The sequence below is a fragment of the Alnus glutinosa genome, chromosome 1, assembly GCF_958979055.1.
Source record: "Alnus glutinosa chromosome 1, dhAlnGlut1.1, whole genome shotgun sequence".
Lineage (NCBI taxonomy): Eukaryota > Viridiplantae > Streptophyta > Magnoliopsida > Fagales > Betulaceae > Alnus > Alnus glutinosa.
Genome location: NC_084886.1, coordinates 2,072,048 through 2,086,142, shown reverse-complemented (window position 1 = coordinate 2,086,142; position 14,095 = coordinate 2,072,048). Strand labels below are relative to the sequence as shown.

At 37.0% G+C, this 14,095-nt stretch overlaps 2 protein-coding genes across 2 annotated transcripts; both read left to right on the top strand.

Annotated features, from left to right (window-relative positions):
* Positions 1-368: 368 nt before the first annotated feature.
* Positions 369-9,072, top strand: LOC133858388 (ATP-dependent DNA helicase Q-like 5). The gene is made up of 21 exons (XM_062293849.1): positions 369-1,514; positions 1,598-1,651; positions 1,838-1,950; positions 2,116-2,328; positions 2,439-2,517; positions 2,817-2,870; positions 2,971-3,045; positions 3,180-3,233; positions 3,748-3,792; positions 3,878-3,972; positions 4,048-4,177; positions 4,964-5,062; positions 5,316-5,371; positions 5,467-5,569; positions 5,718-5,846; positions 6,281-6,450; positions 6,639-6,663; positions 6,755-6,870; positions 7,748-8,137; positions 8,215-8,338; positions 8,734-9,072. The coding sequence occupies exons 1-19, from the start codon at positions 444-446 to the stop codon at positions 7,833-7,835; spliced, it is 2,769 nt and encodes a 922-aa protein (XP_062149833.1). The 5' UTR covers positions 369-443; the 3' UTR covers positions 7,836-8,137; positions 8,215-8,338; positions 8,734-9,072.
* Positions 9,073-9,986: 914 nt separating this feature from the next.
* Positions 9,987-13,442, top strand: LOC133865072 (uncharacterized). Its single transcript, XM_062301538.1, has 5 exons — positions 9,987-10,504; positions 11,585-11,741; positions 11,978-12,028; positions 12,254-12,346; positions 13,023-13,442. The coding sequence occupies exons 1-5, from the start codon at positions 10,359-10,361 to the stop codon at positions 13,092-13,094; spliced, it is 519 nt and encodes a 172-aa protein (XP_062157522.1). The 5' UTR covers positions 9,987-10,358; the 3' UTR covers positions 13,095-13,442.
* Positions 13,443-14,095: the final 653 nt, after the last annotated feature.

Below are 14,095 nucleotides of genomic sequence, written 5' to 3'. Positions count from 1 at the left end.
TGGGTAATATATATATATTTTTTTAATAATATTATATATCAATCCATTATCCAACCTTTAACACGACACTATCAATCCATCTTTGGATTAATCACGGTTAAAAGGCCAAAAAAAAGTAATAATAAATTAAAAGTGCCATATATTTGGGATAAAAGTGAAATATATATATTTTAGGAGGATAAAAGTGAAATATTGACGTGGTATTGATCCACTTATTCATACATAAATTTTGAGCAGTCAATTTCAGAGGTGGATGGATATAGCCAGCCATATAGGAGTATTTATTTCCAACAGATAAAAAGAACAAGGGTATTTTGGGGATTCCATCTCAAAATTAAAAGAAGCCCAAAAAGATTTGGCGGGAAAAATGAAAATACCTTTCCTCTCATTTGACCTCAGATTTCCTCAGCCACCACCATCCACCATCCCATCCCGTCTTCCAAATGGAATCCGATTCAGACTCTGATGGCTCTCACATCTCCGCCACTCCTCCCAGAGACCCAATCCCACCACCTCCACCTCCACCGCCACCGACTCTTCTCTCTTCCAAGAAATCCAGATTTAGGGTTAGAGCCTCCTCTTCCCGCTCCACACCCATTTCAAAATCCCCAAAACCCTCTTCCGATCCCAAACCCTCACCCCAAGACCCCTTACCCACTCCCTCACCCCTCTATTCTCTCCCTTTCCAAATCCGCTGCCCCTCCCATACCAACTGCCCAATCCCCACCCTCGATACCCTCCCCGCCCGCCACCTCTCCCAATCCGCATCGTTCTCCAAACTCCGGAGGCCCTCTCTCAATTTCCAAGACGACCCCTCTCCTCCTCCTCCTCCTCCTCCATCCAAAGCTGAGAGTGATTCGGTTCCACAAGAACCAAAATGTGAAGCTGTGAATTCGGCCAATTTTGTGAAGAGGCGTCCCAATTTGATTGGAGGGAATGCGCCTCTACCGCCTGTGAAACTGCGAAAATGTGGCGGTGAAGGGAATTTTGTGAAGCTGAACATGAATAGGAGCAACAAGCGCAAGTTTGTGAATAAAGGAAGAGGAAGGAATAGTTATGCTTCCTCTGGTAGAAAATCTTATAGGAGGAGTAGGAGAAGATTGAGACCTGAAGGTGGGACTGAAGGGGAGAAGAACAATGTGTGTGAAGAGGATGGTTTGGTTTTAGAAAGCACAGGACAGAGGCAGAGGAAATACGATTGCGAATTGGTTGAGGTGGTGGTGTCTGCGGCGAGGAACGATCCGTCGGATGAGAACTTGGTTAGGTTGTTGAAGGTCGTGTACGGCTATGATTTGTTTCGAGATGGCCAGTTGGAGGCGATTAGGATGGTGCTTGCTGGGGAGTCGGCAATGCTGGTTTTGCCGACTGGTGCGGGGAAGTCGCTTTGCTATCAGTTGCCAGCGATGGTGTTGCCTGGGATAACAGTGGTGGTGAGTCCGTTGGTGGCACTGATGATCGATCAGCTGAGACAGCTGCCTCCCATGATTCGGGGTGGTCTTCTTTGTAGCAGTCAGGTACTTAATGTTCTCTCTTTCTTTCACACAATCTTTGAACAGTTTTTGTGATTACTTAACTTCTTCTTTTTTTGCTGTTTTAGACGGCTGAAGAAGTTTCTGAGACGCTGAGGCAGCTTCAAGAAGGGACTATCAGGGTGAGTTTATTGATGTGTGCAGTTTTGGCTTTGTCAATTGCTCCTCCAGTGTGGTTTGCTAACATGTAATTGCTGGATTATTATTTTATGAATTTAATCTAGTAGATTCTGATATCCATGTAGAGTACAAGTTTTTACCCACGTGTGGTATTGCGAAAAGCTAAGGTTTTTTAGTTTCTATTTCAGGTGCTTTTTGTCTCACCCGAGAGATTTTTGAATGCAGAATTCTTGTCAGTATTTTCTACTAATTTATCCACATCACTTGTTGTGGTTGATGAAGCTCATTGTATCTCCGAATGGTGAGTGGTTGCACTGCCTCTTGTCTCCTTGAGTTTTGGCTTGTTGGTTATATCAATTTTTTTTTTTGATAAGTGGTTATATCAATGTTTATAGTCCTGTCTTCAGGCTAAACTTCAATTTTGTACATGTAATTCTTGCATAAACTTATTTGAACAATGTAACAGGTCACACAATTTCCGGCCTTCATACACTAGGCTTAGGGCATCAATGCTTCGTGCCAGGCTCAATGTTGGATGCATTCTTGCAATGACTGCTACCGCCACTACCACAACTTTGCACTCTGTTATGTCTGCTCTAGCCATTCCACAAACCAATCTTATTCAAAAAGCACAATTAAGGGACAATTTGCAATTGTCAGTATCTTTGAGTGGAAATAGGCAAGTGCAAACAGTAATTTATTCCATATTCCCAGTTTTCAATCTTTAAACTAAACTTTACTCAATCTGTTGAATTTACTTGTTTTTACCTTGGATGTGATAAATAATAGAATGAAAGATTTGCTGATGTTGATAAAGTCTTCTCCCTTTAAGGAAGTTCAGAGCATCATTATATACTGCAAATTTCAGGTATGCATGTAGAATTATATATTTCAAATGACAAATATTTAAAGGTCTATGGTTTCTTGATTCCATAACACTGTATAATTGGATTTGGTCGTTTTCTGCAACGGTGCTGTTGGGCAAGCTCATCTATTGCGATTATCTAAAAATGTTTCTGTGTTGTGATTAGCTCCCACTTTCAGATAACCAAACTGTGTACTTAATGGTTGCTGGAGGGATAGTGTTGAACTTCATGTGAATATCTATACGCTTTCTTAGTTTTCATTCATTGGCTGGTGATTAATACTTGCATCTTGGTTTTGCAGTATGAAACTGATATAATAAGCAAATGCTTATGTGATAACAATATCTCTGCAAAGGTTGGCCTCTCACTTTTCTCAGTTGCATGATGCACAACTTCTTGTGTGGTTTTAATGCTTAATGTTAACCCTGACAATATCAATGCCAATTGCTATTTAGAGCTATCACAGTGGTATCCCTGCTAAAGACCGTAGCCGTACACAGGAGTTGTTTTGTTCTAACAAAATTAGAGTGGTAAGAAGATTATTCTCTAGGCTTGAGTCTGGAATGTATCTACATTCTAAACTGTTTTGTTATGAATTCATTTATTTGTTAATTGTGTTGCTGCTTTTCTCGTCTGTATCATTGACTCGTGTTTTCTATGGAAGGTTGTTGCAACTGTGGCGTTTGGCATGGGACTTGACAAGCAGGATGTTGGAGCTGTAAGAAGAAAAACCATATGCATGATCATTTTGGTTTCTCTGCATTATATTCTCAGGGCAATTTTTGGTCCATGGATTAAAGTAGTCCATTGGGATGGTGTGCCAATAGTATAGTGAAAGTCATTGTGCATAGACAGCTACTCCAGCATTTGTTGTGCCCTATGCTCCAGATTTCCAAGTCTTCTTCAAGCCAGTTTGACTCCATCTGAAACAGATGATATTTCCTGAAGTAACTAAATGTTTTGGATTCTTAGACTAATAAAATGGAGTAAATGATCCGTTGTTGGAATCTTTGCAACATCCTCATCCAGTCTGTCTATGAAAACGTGCTATTAATAGATTGGCTGTCCTATTGAAATTACTGGAACCCGTGGTTTACTCAGCTGGCATTTTTCTGTACCAACACATGTTTAGCTATCCATTTTGATGTATCTTTCCATTGCATTGTGCATGCTCCTGTATGGCACCATAATGTAGATATCAATATCAAAACTTCCTAATGCATTTGTTTCAGGTAATTCATTACTGCTTGCCAGAAAGCTTGGAGGAATATGTTCAGGTGGATATATGCTTAACCACTGGTTGTTTCACAGGATTTTCTCTCTGTTTGTTTGCTTAATGAAAAGAATGACACATTTGTGTAGGAGATTGGGCGTGCTGGAAGGGATGGGAGGTTGTCCCATTGCCATCTCCTTTTTGACAATGACACATACTTCAAACTTCGTAGTCTTATGCACAGGTAATTGAATATAAATTGGACCTTTATATAAGGCTTTTGTCAATCTGGGATTGATTTACAGTATTCTTTTCTCAGTGAAGGAGTAGATGAATATGCAGTGAACAAATTTCTCATTGAAGTTTTCAGCAATGGCAAGAATTCACAAGGGAAAATGTGTTCATTAGTCAAAGAATCTGCATCCCGCAAGTTTGATATGAAAGAAGAGGTCCTTTCCTTTTATTGTTGTTGTGTCAATGCTCTAAATTTTGAATTGATAGAGATAATTGATGTTCACAGATCACTTTTGTGCAGAGTTTTCACCGTTCCACAATTTTAAAGTTATTGCTGTATTACAATGATTTGAAAAAAAAAAAAAAAAAACTTTTGTACGAGCAAATTACTGCTTAATCCAAACATGTTGAATTTCTGACCTAGGTGAGTAAAGCATATAATGTATTCACCAAACAATCAGATTACTACCTTAGGACGAAGTTCGTTAAAATGGTGACTTTGGTAACAGATTAGAGGATTCTAGGCATATGAGGATTATTGGTGATTGTGCTTATTTTTTGCTAAACCATTTATAGTTGTGAAGAGGTGGAAATGCTTGTTCTGATGAAGGATACCCTGCCTGGTGATGTTTTTATATTTGTCATATTACTCTTATTTGTTTATTTACGGCACCTTCGTTCTCCCTAATCAAATCTTCTTAATCAGTATCTGACCAAAGATAAAATAAACTTTGAGTTACATGAACTTTTTGAATTAGTGATATGAGTTATGAAGCTAAGGTGCATCTGCCATGCAACAGCTGAAGTTTTGGGCATAGGCTACTATTGATGTGTTGTTCTGTCTCCTTTAGCTTTGTCAGGACTACACAGACACGTACAGACACTAGCATGGTGTCTTCTTATTGCTTGAAAACTGTGCATAATAATAAAGTGCCTTGGTGAATTTCCTCTGGCATATCTCTATGTGCTAAATTGCTTATTGCTGGTGTTTGCTCTGGCAGGTGATGCTGACTCTTCTAACGCACTTGGAGTTGGGTGAAGTGCAATACCTGTGTTTACTTCCACAGATGAATGTGACTTGCACTCTAAATTTCCACAATGTGGGTGGCAAATGTGTATTTGATATATGTTTATATTTTGCTCTATTAGCTTGCTTGCATGTTTTAATCGGCTCGAGATATGCAATATTTGTGTTACCTTGTTATCAAAAAAAAAAAAAACTGTGAATAGCTATTAGGTTAGCTTATTTCTATATTACCATGTCATTCATAAAAAAATAAACAAAATTTGTGTTACCATGTTATAATATTCATTTCTTGATGCTTAAAGGTTGTGGTATTTCCTTAAGTGCAGACTTCTCCAGTGCTGTTTGCTGAAAAGGATAGAGTGGTTGCAGCAATTCTTAAGAAGTGAGTATAGTTTCTAATTTGATTACTAGCAACCAAATGTTACTAGTTCATGAAACTCCCTTGGTAAATTAAGCTTTGGTAACTGATATTTTCAGATCTGAAACTAAGCAAGGGCAATATGTGTTTGACATACCCACTGTGGCAAATAGCATCGGGATTACAGCTATTGACCTGTCAAATCATTTGCAGAATTTAAAGGTTTATATATCTTAAGCTACGTCAAAGCTATGGCATGTTTTGTTTTCTTTTATAGGCTGGAACAACTTCATCGTGTTATTTTTTTTTTCCTCTTTCAATATGGTAATGATTATGAAACTGTCTCTTGTTCTTTGTGATATTGCCTTAGTTGAAGCGAGAAATAACATATGAGGTGAAGGACCCAGCATATTGTTACACAATTATGGAAGTACCAGGGGATTTTTGTTCTCTATCAGCTCATCTTACAAAATGGTTATCAGAAGTTGAAATCTGCAAGGTGATTAACAATTTAGAAACTGTTTCTCAAATTCATTATGTATGAATGTTATACACATTGTAGCCACTGGATGTTGATTATCTTTCATAAGCTCCGATTGACATTTGATCATATTGTCACATGCATTGTTTGAAAGTTCAATCGCTTAAAGAACCAGAAAAAAAAGAAAGATAGGTTCAAGGGTTAGAGGTCTGACCACGGAGTCAACAGGATCCAGCTATGACATCATCTAAACGAAAATTAATTTTCTCATTCATTTTAATTAAAATTATGAAACTAATATTAGAAAATGTTTGTGGTCCTATCATTAGGGTGTTAGTAAAATGATTATAAGCTTGAATTTAAATTATAGCATTTAGTTTTGCATTTTGTTTTCTATACTTTTTACTGTCATAACCTACAAATGATATGTGTTCTGCTTTTTCTTGGATTAGGTACGGAAGTTGGATGCAATGTATAATGCTGCAGTCTTTGCGGTGAATGTGTGTGAAAAGATGCATGGTTGCTATGGTTGTCAGCATACGCCATGCTTGCAGAGAAAGATTTTGGATTACTTCAATAGAGATGATAATTCTGACGTTTCTAATAAGATGGGTCAAAGCAGGTTGATCTCAATCTTTGCCTCGTTAACTTCTATCATAATACTATATAATACATGTGTGTCTAAATTTTGAACATGTGAATCACACAGTCCATGTAGTTGATTTAGGACATTAAGTATCCATGTTTTTATTGGAGATGCTTTTTGTTTTTTTTTTATCATACTAATAACACCATGATTTACATGTGCAGCCCATTTTTGCGAGCAGATATAAAGGTGAGGGGTTTTACAGGGGTATCTAGATTCTTTACTAATGGCCACTCATGTTTGCCAGTAATATTTGATTTTTTTTTTTTGGCACTGACAGGTCTTTCTACAGAGTAACTCACACGCTAAATTCACTCCCAGAGCTGTTGCAAGGATAATGCATGGAATTGCAAGCCCAGCCTATTCTTCTACGTTTTGGTCTAAAACTCATTTCTGGTATCTCAAAATTTCGAATTTCCACTGAAATACTTCCCATTAATTCGTTGTTTTGGGCCTTTTAACAGGGTTCACACCATTCATCATTGATGGGGGGATAAGCCAGTTAAACACTTGGAACAAATCTTAAAATAAGATTAATTATCTGCAACTCTTTTACTCATATGCTATTAGTGATAGTAAAAGCAACATAGTTTCCACTCATCTCCTGGATGATGTCAGTTTAAATTAGAAATTGTCAAGGATAGTTTTCTTGCTTCTTCTATCCTGTGCAAGGTCAGACCAATCATATGATAGGTCTCGCTTAGGAGGTCTCGTAGACCAAATTGACGTGGTCTGTCTATTATGGCCTTCAAAAGAATGTTCATCTTTTCAACACTTCATATCATTGACGAGCACATAAAAATATAGATGCTATAATATTTTCCTTCTTATCCATAGCTCCTCAGTGGTACAAAGTTTCTGATGGTGTTTGAAAATTTTAATGATATCCTGTAAAATATTTCAATAACAAATGGAAATTACACTCTGGCCCAAATAAATACAATCCTTCACAAGCCTTGAAACTGTCAAGTCAGTGGACCCATGACAAAATTCAATGTTTTGTGAGGTGTGAATAAAAATGAAACTATCTTATTTTGATGTGGTGAGTGTGCAATGAGCAATAGTGTGAAATTACATTGCACCTCTAGAGTAAATGATTCTACTTTATGGTATATAATCTCCCACATTCGACAGAGTCTAAGGTCACTTAAGCTTTACTCCACTTTAATGCATTGGGGCCATTTGCATAGAAATGTGCTCTTGCGAGCCATTTATGGTGTGGTAATGTCTTGAAGTTCGAAGCTCAACTGGTTATGCTAATTCTGGATCACAGGGGAAGGTATACACAAATAGACTTCCAGGTGATAATGGAAGCAGCACAAGCAGAACTCATGAATTTTGTAGGAAAGACCGCACTCTAAGGGTACGTTTGGTACACAGAATTCCTATTCCATTAAGAAAAATGAATAGCTTTTCATTAAGAATGGAAAAGAGTGTAATGGAATAGCCTTGGCATTAGTATATGATAATGATAGAATCGTTATCATATACCCTAATACTTGGAATAGCTATTTAACTCTTGGAATAGCCATTCTTATGGGAATGACTTTTATTCCCAATAAAAGCTATTTCTTTTCCTAATGGAATAGCCATTCTGCGTACCAAACGTACTCTAATTGTTTGCGACCAAGCATCCAGCAGATAAACTGCAGTGCATCTGAAGGTAATAGAATGATGAAAATTATCTTTAGCTAATTATACATATCTTCAACTAATTGTTCTTTGGAATATGAAAAGCAGATGTTGCCTAGACTTATTACCCTTGCAAAATGTTTACTGTGAGTCAAATTGCAATACAAAAGACATGCTTGACCAGAGCGGAACATTATGGATGATTTTATATGTCAACCTACAAATGTGGCAGGTAAGCTGCTCCACTTCCCCATTATTCCCCTCACTCTGTTCAGTTATTAGTCAGGCTTCACCTACTAGCCTACTTTGCATAAACGACGCAAATTCATTTAAAATAAGAGGTATGAACAATTTACAACACTGGACTTTGAAGAAATCATGAATGCCAATGTCTAAATTTGAAAAAAAAGAAGATAAAACAGATACTAGGGCAATTGCTTCACTGGAAGTTATTTGTATTAGTAATTACCGTAGTATTATCTCTTATCCACTGTTTATAAATAAAGCTACTGAACTATGAGGTATGAAGTGCATAAACGAAGACCATATTATGCACACAGGAAATGCAATGTGAAGTCATGTTTTGGCATCACCGTAAGTTATTAACACAGACTACTTTTTTGGCAGGAAAGGCGAAGTCAAGATTAGCATGACCACAGGAAAGAGCTCAAGTATGAAATTCAAATCCTCAATAGTTTCCATACATCATCATATTACAGTCATTAAACATGACATGGTTATTTTAACCACAAGGTGTTTAGAAACCATGCAAGGGTTGGGCGATTTAATCTGCAATTGTCAACAAATAGAATCCTGTTCCAGTTCTGGATTCTGATCTCAATAGCTGCTTACAATTCAAATAGGTTGCCTTGTTATTAGTGAAATTCTGGCAGCCTAATAACGGGAAATGCTCATTTTTACTTGAGCGGGTTTATAAAAAAGTTAAAGACGGAACTATTTATCTTCTTCTTGGAGTGCTTATTCCCAAATGATATTAATGGGTGCCTTGCTGTTAAAGCAGGGTTTCATTAGAATTTGCATCCTTTCATTAGAAGTGAGACCGATGGGTTTGTAAATGTGTTCATAAACGGCACTCCCTGTTGGTCCGAGAGGAATATATGATTTTGGATTTGTATAAACCGGTTTACGAGTCAAAAGCCATTTATTCGAAGTTATTTACACGCAATAAAGTTCGTGAGGTTGAATTAAAGCTTAAGGGAAGGCTTACACTTCGGTATTATTAAAAAAGAAAAATCAAATAGGAGGGAAAAGGTTTTCGGTTGTAAAGTCTACAAAGCAAAAGAATAATTAAATATGAAGAAAAGACGTTCTACCGACTCTAACAAGTAGAGTCACGTCTTTATGGCGGATGGAGGCTTCTAAAAGGACAAATGCCTGGCCTTACTGGCGACCAAGTCTAACCCCCTTTTATGGTTTAGTAGTTTTAAGACATCAAAACTTAGGTAATTTTTTAAAATATAATTAAGCCTTTGGTAAAATCTTGATTTGGCTTTTAAAAATGTCTTCAAATGAGATGGCTTCTGGTGATTTTATTTAAAAATGTGGTTTTTAAATGCACTCACAGTGGTGGTGTCTTTGGTGAGAAACAATATTAGCATAATCTACATTCTACATGCCTAGTTCAAAATTCCCAAATTCTTGCTGGAATAAACTGCATTAAAATGAATGCTTACCGGAAAATGAAAATGAAAATGAAAATGAGTGCTCCTTACCTCAAACAATGAGGTAAAAACAAATGGGAAACGAAATACTCTATGCAACAACAAAAGAAAGGAAACAAAAAAACGAAAAGAAAAAGAAAGACAAGCAAGGAGGGAAGTGGAGGTATATTCTAGACATGATTTGAACAAGGGAGGTATATTCAGTTGAAGGAAGGAGAGAAGGCAAAGACCGTTAGTTAGTAAAGAAGAACAAGGAAGAGAGAAAGATTTCGGCTTTGTTAGTTTGACGTCTTAAAACAGAAGGAAGGAGCCTCGCTCCTTCCCTCCTCTCTTCTCTCCAAATGAATCAAAACTCGCTGCCTTAAAAGACGCCTTTAATATTGCAGACAGAACCAACCGTAAACCAGTCCTAATAACTTTCCTCCATATCCATATCCATATCCACGCCACCAACAACCTCTGTTTCTCTTTAAGAAAGAAACAGCTCCTAATAACGCCTATCAAGAAAAGAAAAAGACAAGACAAGACAAGGGTATCTGATTGTTGTAGTCAAAGAGGGAGGAGAGACAGATGGAGGACGCGGCGGCTACATCGGCTTCATCGTCGTCCTCGTCGCTATCATCATCATCATCTTCCTCAATCTTTACCAATTACCCTCTCATTTCTGCTCTCGTTGCCTTCGCTATTGCCCAATCCACCAAGTTCTTCACCGCCTGGTATCTCTCTCTTTTTATGCTAATAGGTCTTGGTTGTTTCTGGAAAATCTCTTTGCAAATTGGATCTGACTTGGCTCTCGTTTTAGTTTCTAAATGTGTAATGTTTCCAAGATTCGGAATTCAATCTCTTGTATTATACTGTATGTTTGGGTCGTTTTTTTTTTCTGCGTTAGATCAATTTCAATGCTCCTACTGTGTTATTTTAAGAACAATTGTGAGTTTGCCTTTGTGATTGTATATTAAAGAAAATCGTCTCTTTGCCCAGATCTTGAAAATGAATTTGCAACTATTTGAGCAACTTAAAATAAGTCATCTTTAAAAAAAAGCATTAAAAATCCCAATTCATGGGATTCAACTTTCTTTCTTTCTTTCTTTTTCTTTAACAATTCAGCTATATGCTTCAGTCCATTACCAGAATCAAAATCATGGGTTGCTCCTAACTCGCTATTTCTTCTCTAAATGACTTGACTTTGTGTGCTCAATATGTTAGCTCATAGCTGTTTCATACAACCATGACATTTTTTGGTTTTGCTTTTCTTACATTTGTGCCATTGAATTGAATTCTCAATACGCTACCGGTTAAAGGTTCAGTATTCGCTGAGCCATAGGCATGATGGGGCCCAGAGGCGGACAGTGGGGGCCTGTAGGGGCCATGCCCCCCCTCTTTTGAAAACTTCCCTAATGCGTGTGTGTATATTGGCTTGACTTCTAGTGCAGGGTTATTGTCTTCATGCTTTGGCCCCCCTTCGATAAGAATTCCTGGTTCTATTCCTGATGGGGCCAGCGGTAGATATAATTCTAAGTAGTTCTTTGATTGGCCGACTTTCTAATTGCCCAATGTTGTTATCTGTTTCTGATAAAACGATATGAAAAAGTTATGTGGGTAGAGGAATTCTTTAATGTTTCTGCAAATGCTACATATATTCTTAGATTTTGAGTAGTAAGCTTATCTGAATGCTTTTGTTGCTTAGTAAAAGGCTTTCTGGCTACATGAAATTTTTATGCTTCTGCACAGGTTGCTGCTACAGACCTGCTTAAATTTAGTTTGTCCTGAGAGTCTTAATCTCTATAGATTTGCAGGTATAGGGAAAGACGATGGGATCTCAAGCAACTTGTTGGATCTGGTGGAATGCCATCATCTCATTCTGCAACTGTTACTGCCCTTGCTCTGGCCATTGGGTTCCAAGAAGGCTTCGGAGGATCCGTGTTTGCGGCTGCATTGGTCTTAGCATGTGTTGTATGATTCCCTCTCTTCATATAGTGTTAATTGGCATATGAGTAATAAAGATAAAACCCTCTTAGACCTTTCTTATATAACTTATGTTACCATATTTTCTGAATACCTCTTTCAAGGTTTGAGTTTAGCTGTCATTTGTTTACATCCTTAAATATTTCCCAACAATGTGAATAAGTATTAGAATAAATGTTTCCCGTAGTGTGGGAAGATCTCTGATGTAGAGAATTTGTTGGCAGGTGATGTATGATGCCACTGGTGTGAGATTACAGGCTGGACGCCAAGCAGAGGTTTGATCCCCACCCACCCACACACACACACGAAACCCTCTATTTTTCTCCCACAAGCTTTCTCCTATTTCTCTCTAAAGTCACATATAAGAATTGAATTCTAAAAGATGCTTTGTTCTGTGAATGCATTTGATTTAAAGCTTTGTTTATAACATTGATATGCCACAACATCTTGTTTTTGTTTTAATCAATTAGTTTCATGTTTTCAAACTGGATATTATTCAGGTTTTGAATCAAATTGTGTATGAACTTCCTGCTGAGCATCCTCTCGCCGAGAGCAGACCACTGCGTGAACTTCTTGGTCACACCCCTCCTCAGGTATGCTTCATTACATCAGTTTGCATTCTATGATTAGATGGTGGATACGCATGTGATATCTATTAGGATCAAAGGCGTTGTAGTCTATATATAATCGAAACATCCATTTATCTAGATCTTTCTTGAGTTAATTGAGGAGAACTTTTAGCTCCCTAACCTTCCATGTTCTGCTGAAATTGTTGATGGATATTAATGATACTGATCATCTAATGTCTGCGCCAACAATAGTTGCTGTGTAGATTGCAAGGAATTGTAATGTTGATATATGCTGTTACTTAAATATAAGTACTTCTATTAAGTTCCTTGCTTTAATAGAATTGAAATGCCTATTTTTTCATGAAAATTCTGACTTCACGAAACTTCATGCGCCATATAATGGCATATGGGAAATTAGAACTCAACTAATTAATCTTTAGTTGACAGAGTTCCTAACACGGCATGGCTTTCTTGCTGGTCACTTTAGGATTTAGCACTTCTAGGTTATAATTCTAGAAAGATATTATGTGGTTAAACTCATAAACTTTGGGGCGTCGCCATCTCTATCAATGAAGAGTAGCGCAAGTTGTGAGTTGAGGATCCCTACTTAAAATTAAGATACACTTTAGAGAAGCTATGAAATTACTTGTATCTGCGTTTGTTCTTGTTTTCGTTCTTTCATATTGTTGCTTAATTACAGGTTATTGCTGGTTTGTTGCTTGGGATTATCACGGCATCTATTGGCCATATGATTACCTTGATTTGCAGTTGAGCTTATGCTCAAGTAGATCACGGATACCATCAGGCAGCATTTCTGATGGCCACTTCTCCGATGAAGCAGTAGGACAGAATTGTAACTCTGCAGATCCGTCACCATTAGTGTTTCTTTCAAATTTGGATACGGAGGTTTTTCTTGTTTGTGATCTTGTAAGCTTGTTAAAAACTTGTATTAAACTCCCTTCTATTCATATGATCGCTTGCATTCAGAAGATGTAATTTGATTGATTGCGTAGTGTTTGATGTACCAAATCCTTTTTAACCGTCCAAAAACAGGAAGAATCTTGCTTGTATCATGATCAACTTGATCAAATATACATTTTGTCACTTTGACATTACTCTACCTTGGCTCATATGTTTGTCTATGTGGTCTAAGATCCTGAAAGATGACTCATTTCATGGTCAAGATTTAATATTAATATATCTATCAAAGTAAATGATACATCGTGATAAATGTTAGCATGCCATTCAAAAAATTTAATTGATGTGACATCATTTACACTTTAAAATGTAACAGTATTAAATCATAATTTATTTGCCCAATTTTGTGACCCTATTAAAAATATAATATGTCAGAACAAAATGAACCCCCCCCCCCAAAAAAAAGACTTTAATTGGTACATGGTGGCTAAGTTAGTTGGATGATTTGAAGTTGTGGTTCTATATCAGTATGTAGGATGTGGCTGCCAATAAGAGCATGAAAAGAAAGATGACGTTTTGAATTACAAATCCAAAACGTGTAAATTAAAAGACAGCAATTTCATAACATGTAATTTAACAACACAAATTTTAAAAATGCAGTTAAAAACTAGATAAACGTTAACTTTTAAATTCACTTTAATTTTTAAAATCATGTTTTTTTTAAAAAAAAATACAACCTATTTACTTGCGATTTGAAACAGGAAGTTTTTTCATGTTTTCAAACCACAATTTTTTTAAAAAAGTACTTCCAAACAATACACTATCCACAAGCTTTTGGCATTAGCAATATTGTGT

Coding starts and splice junctions, on each gene's coding strand:
- LOC133858388 (XM_062293849.1), top strand. CDS start 444: ATGGAATCCGATTCAGACTCTGATGGCTCTCACATCTCCGCCACTCCT. Junction 3,973..4,047: donor CTTCGTAGTCTTATGCACAG/GTAATTGAATAT, acceptor TTCTTTTCTCAG/TGAAGGAGTAGATGAATATG. Junction 6,664..6,754: donor TTTTGCGAGCAGATATAAAG/GTGAGGGGTTTT, acceptor TGGCACTGACAG/GTCTTTCTACAGAGTAACTC.
- LOC133865072 (XM_062301538.1), top strand. CDS start 10,359: ATGGAGGACGCGGCGGCTACATCGGCTTCATCGTCGTCCTCGTCGCTA. Junction 10,505..11,584: donor ACCAAGTTCTTCACCGCCTG/GTATCTCTCTCT, acceptor ATAGATTTGCAG/GTATAGGGAAAGACGATGGG. Junction 11,742..11,977: donor CATTGGTCTTAGCATGTGTT/GTATGATTCCCT, acceptor ATTTGTTGGCAG/GTGATGTATGATGCCACTGG.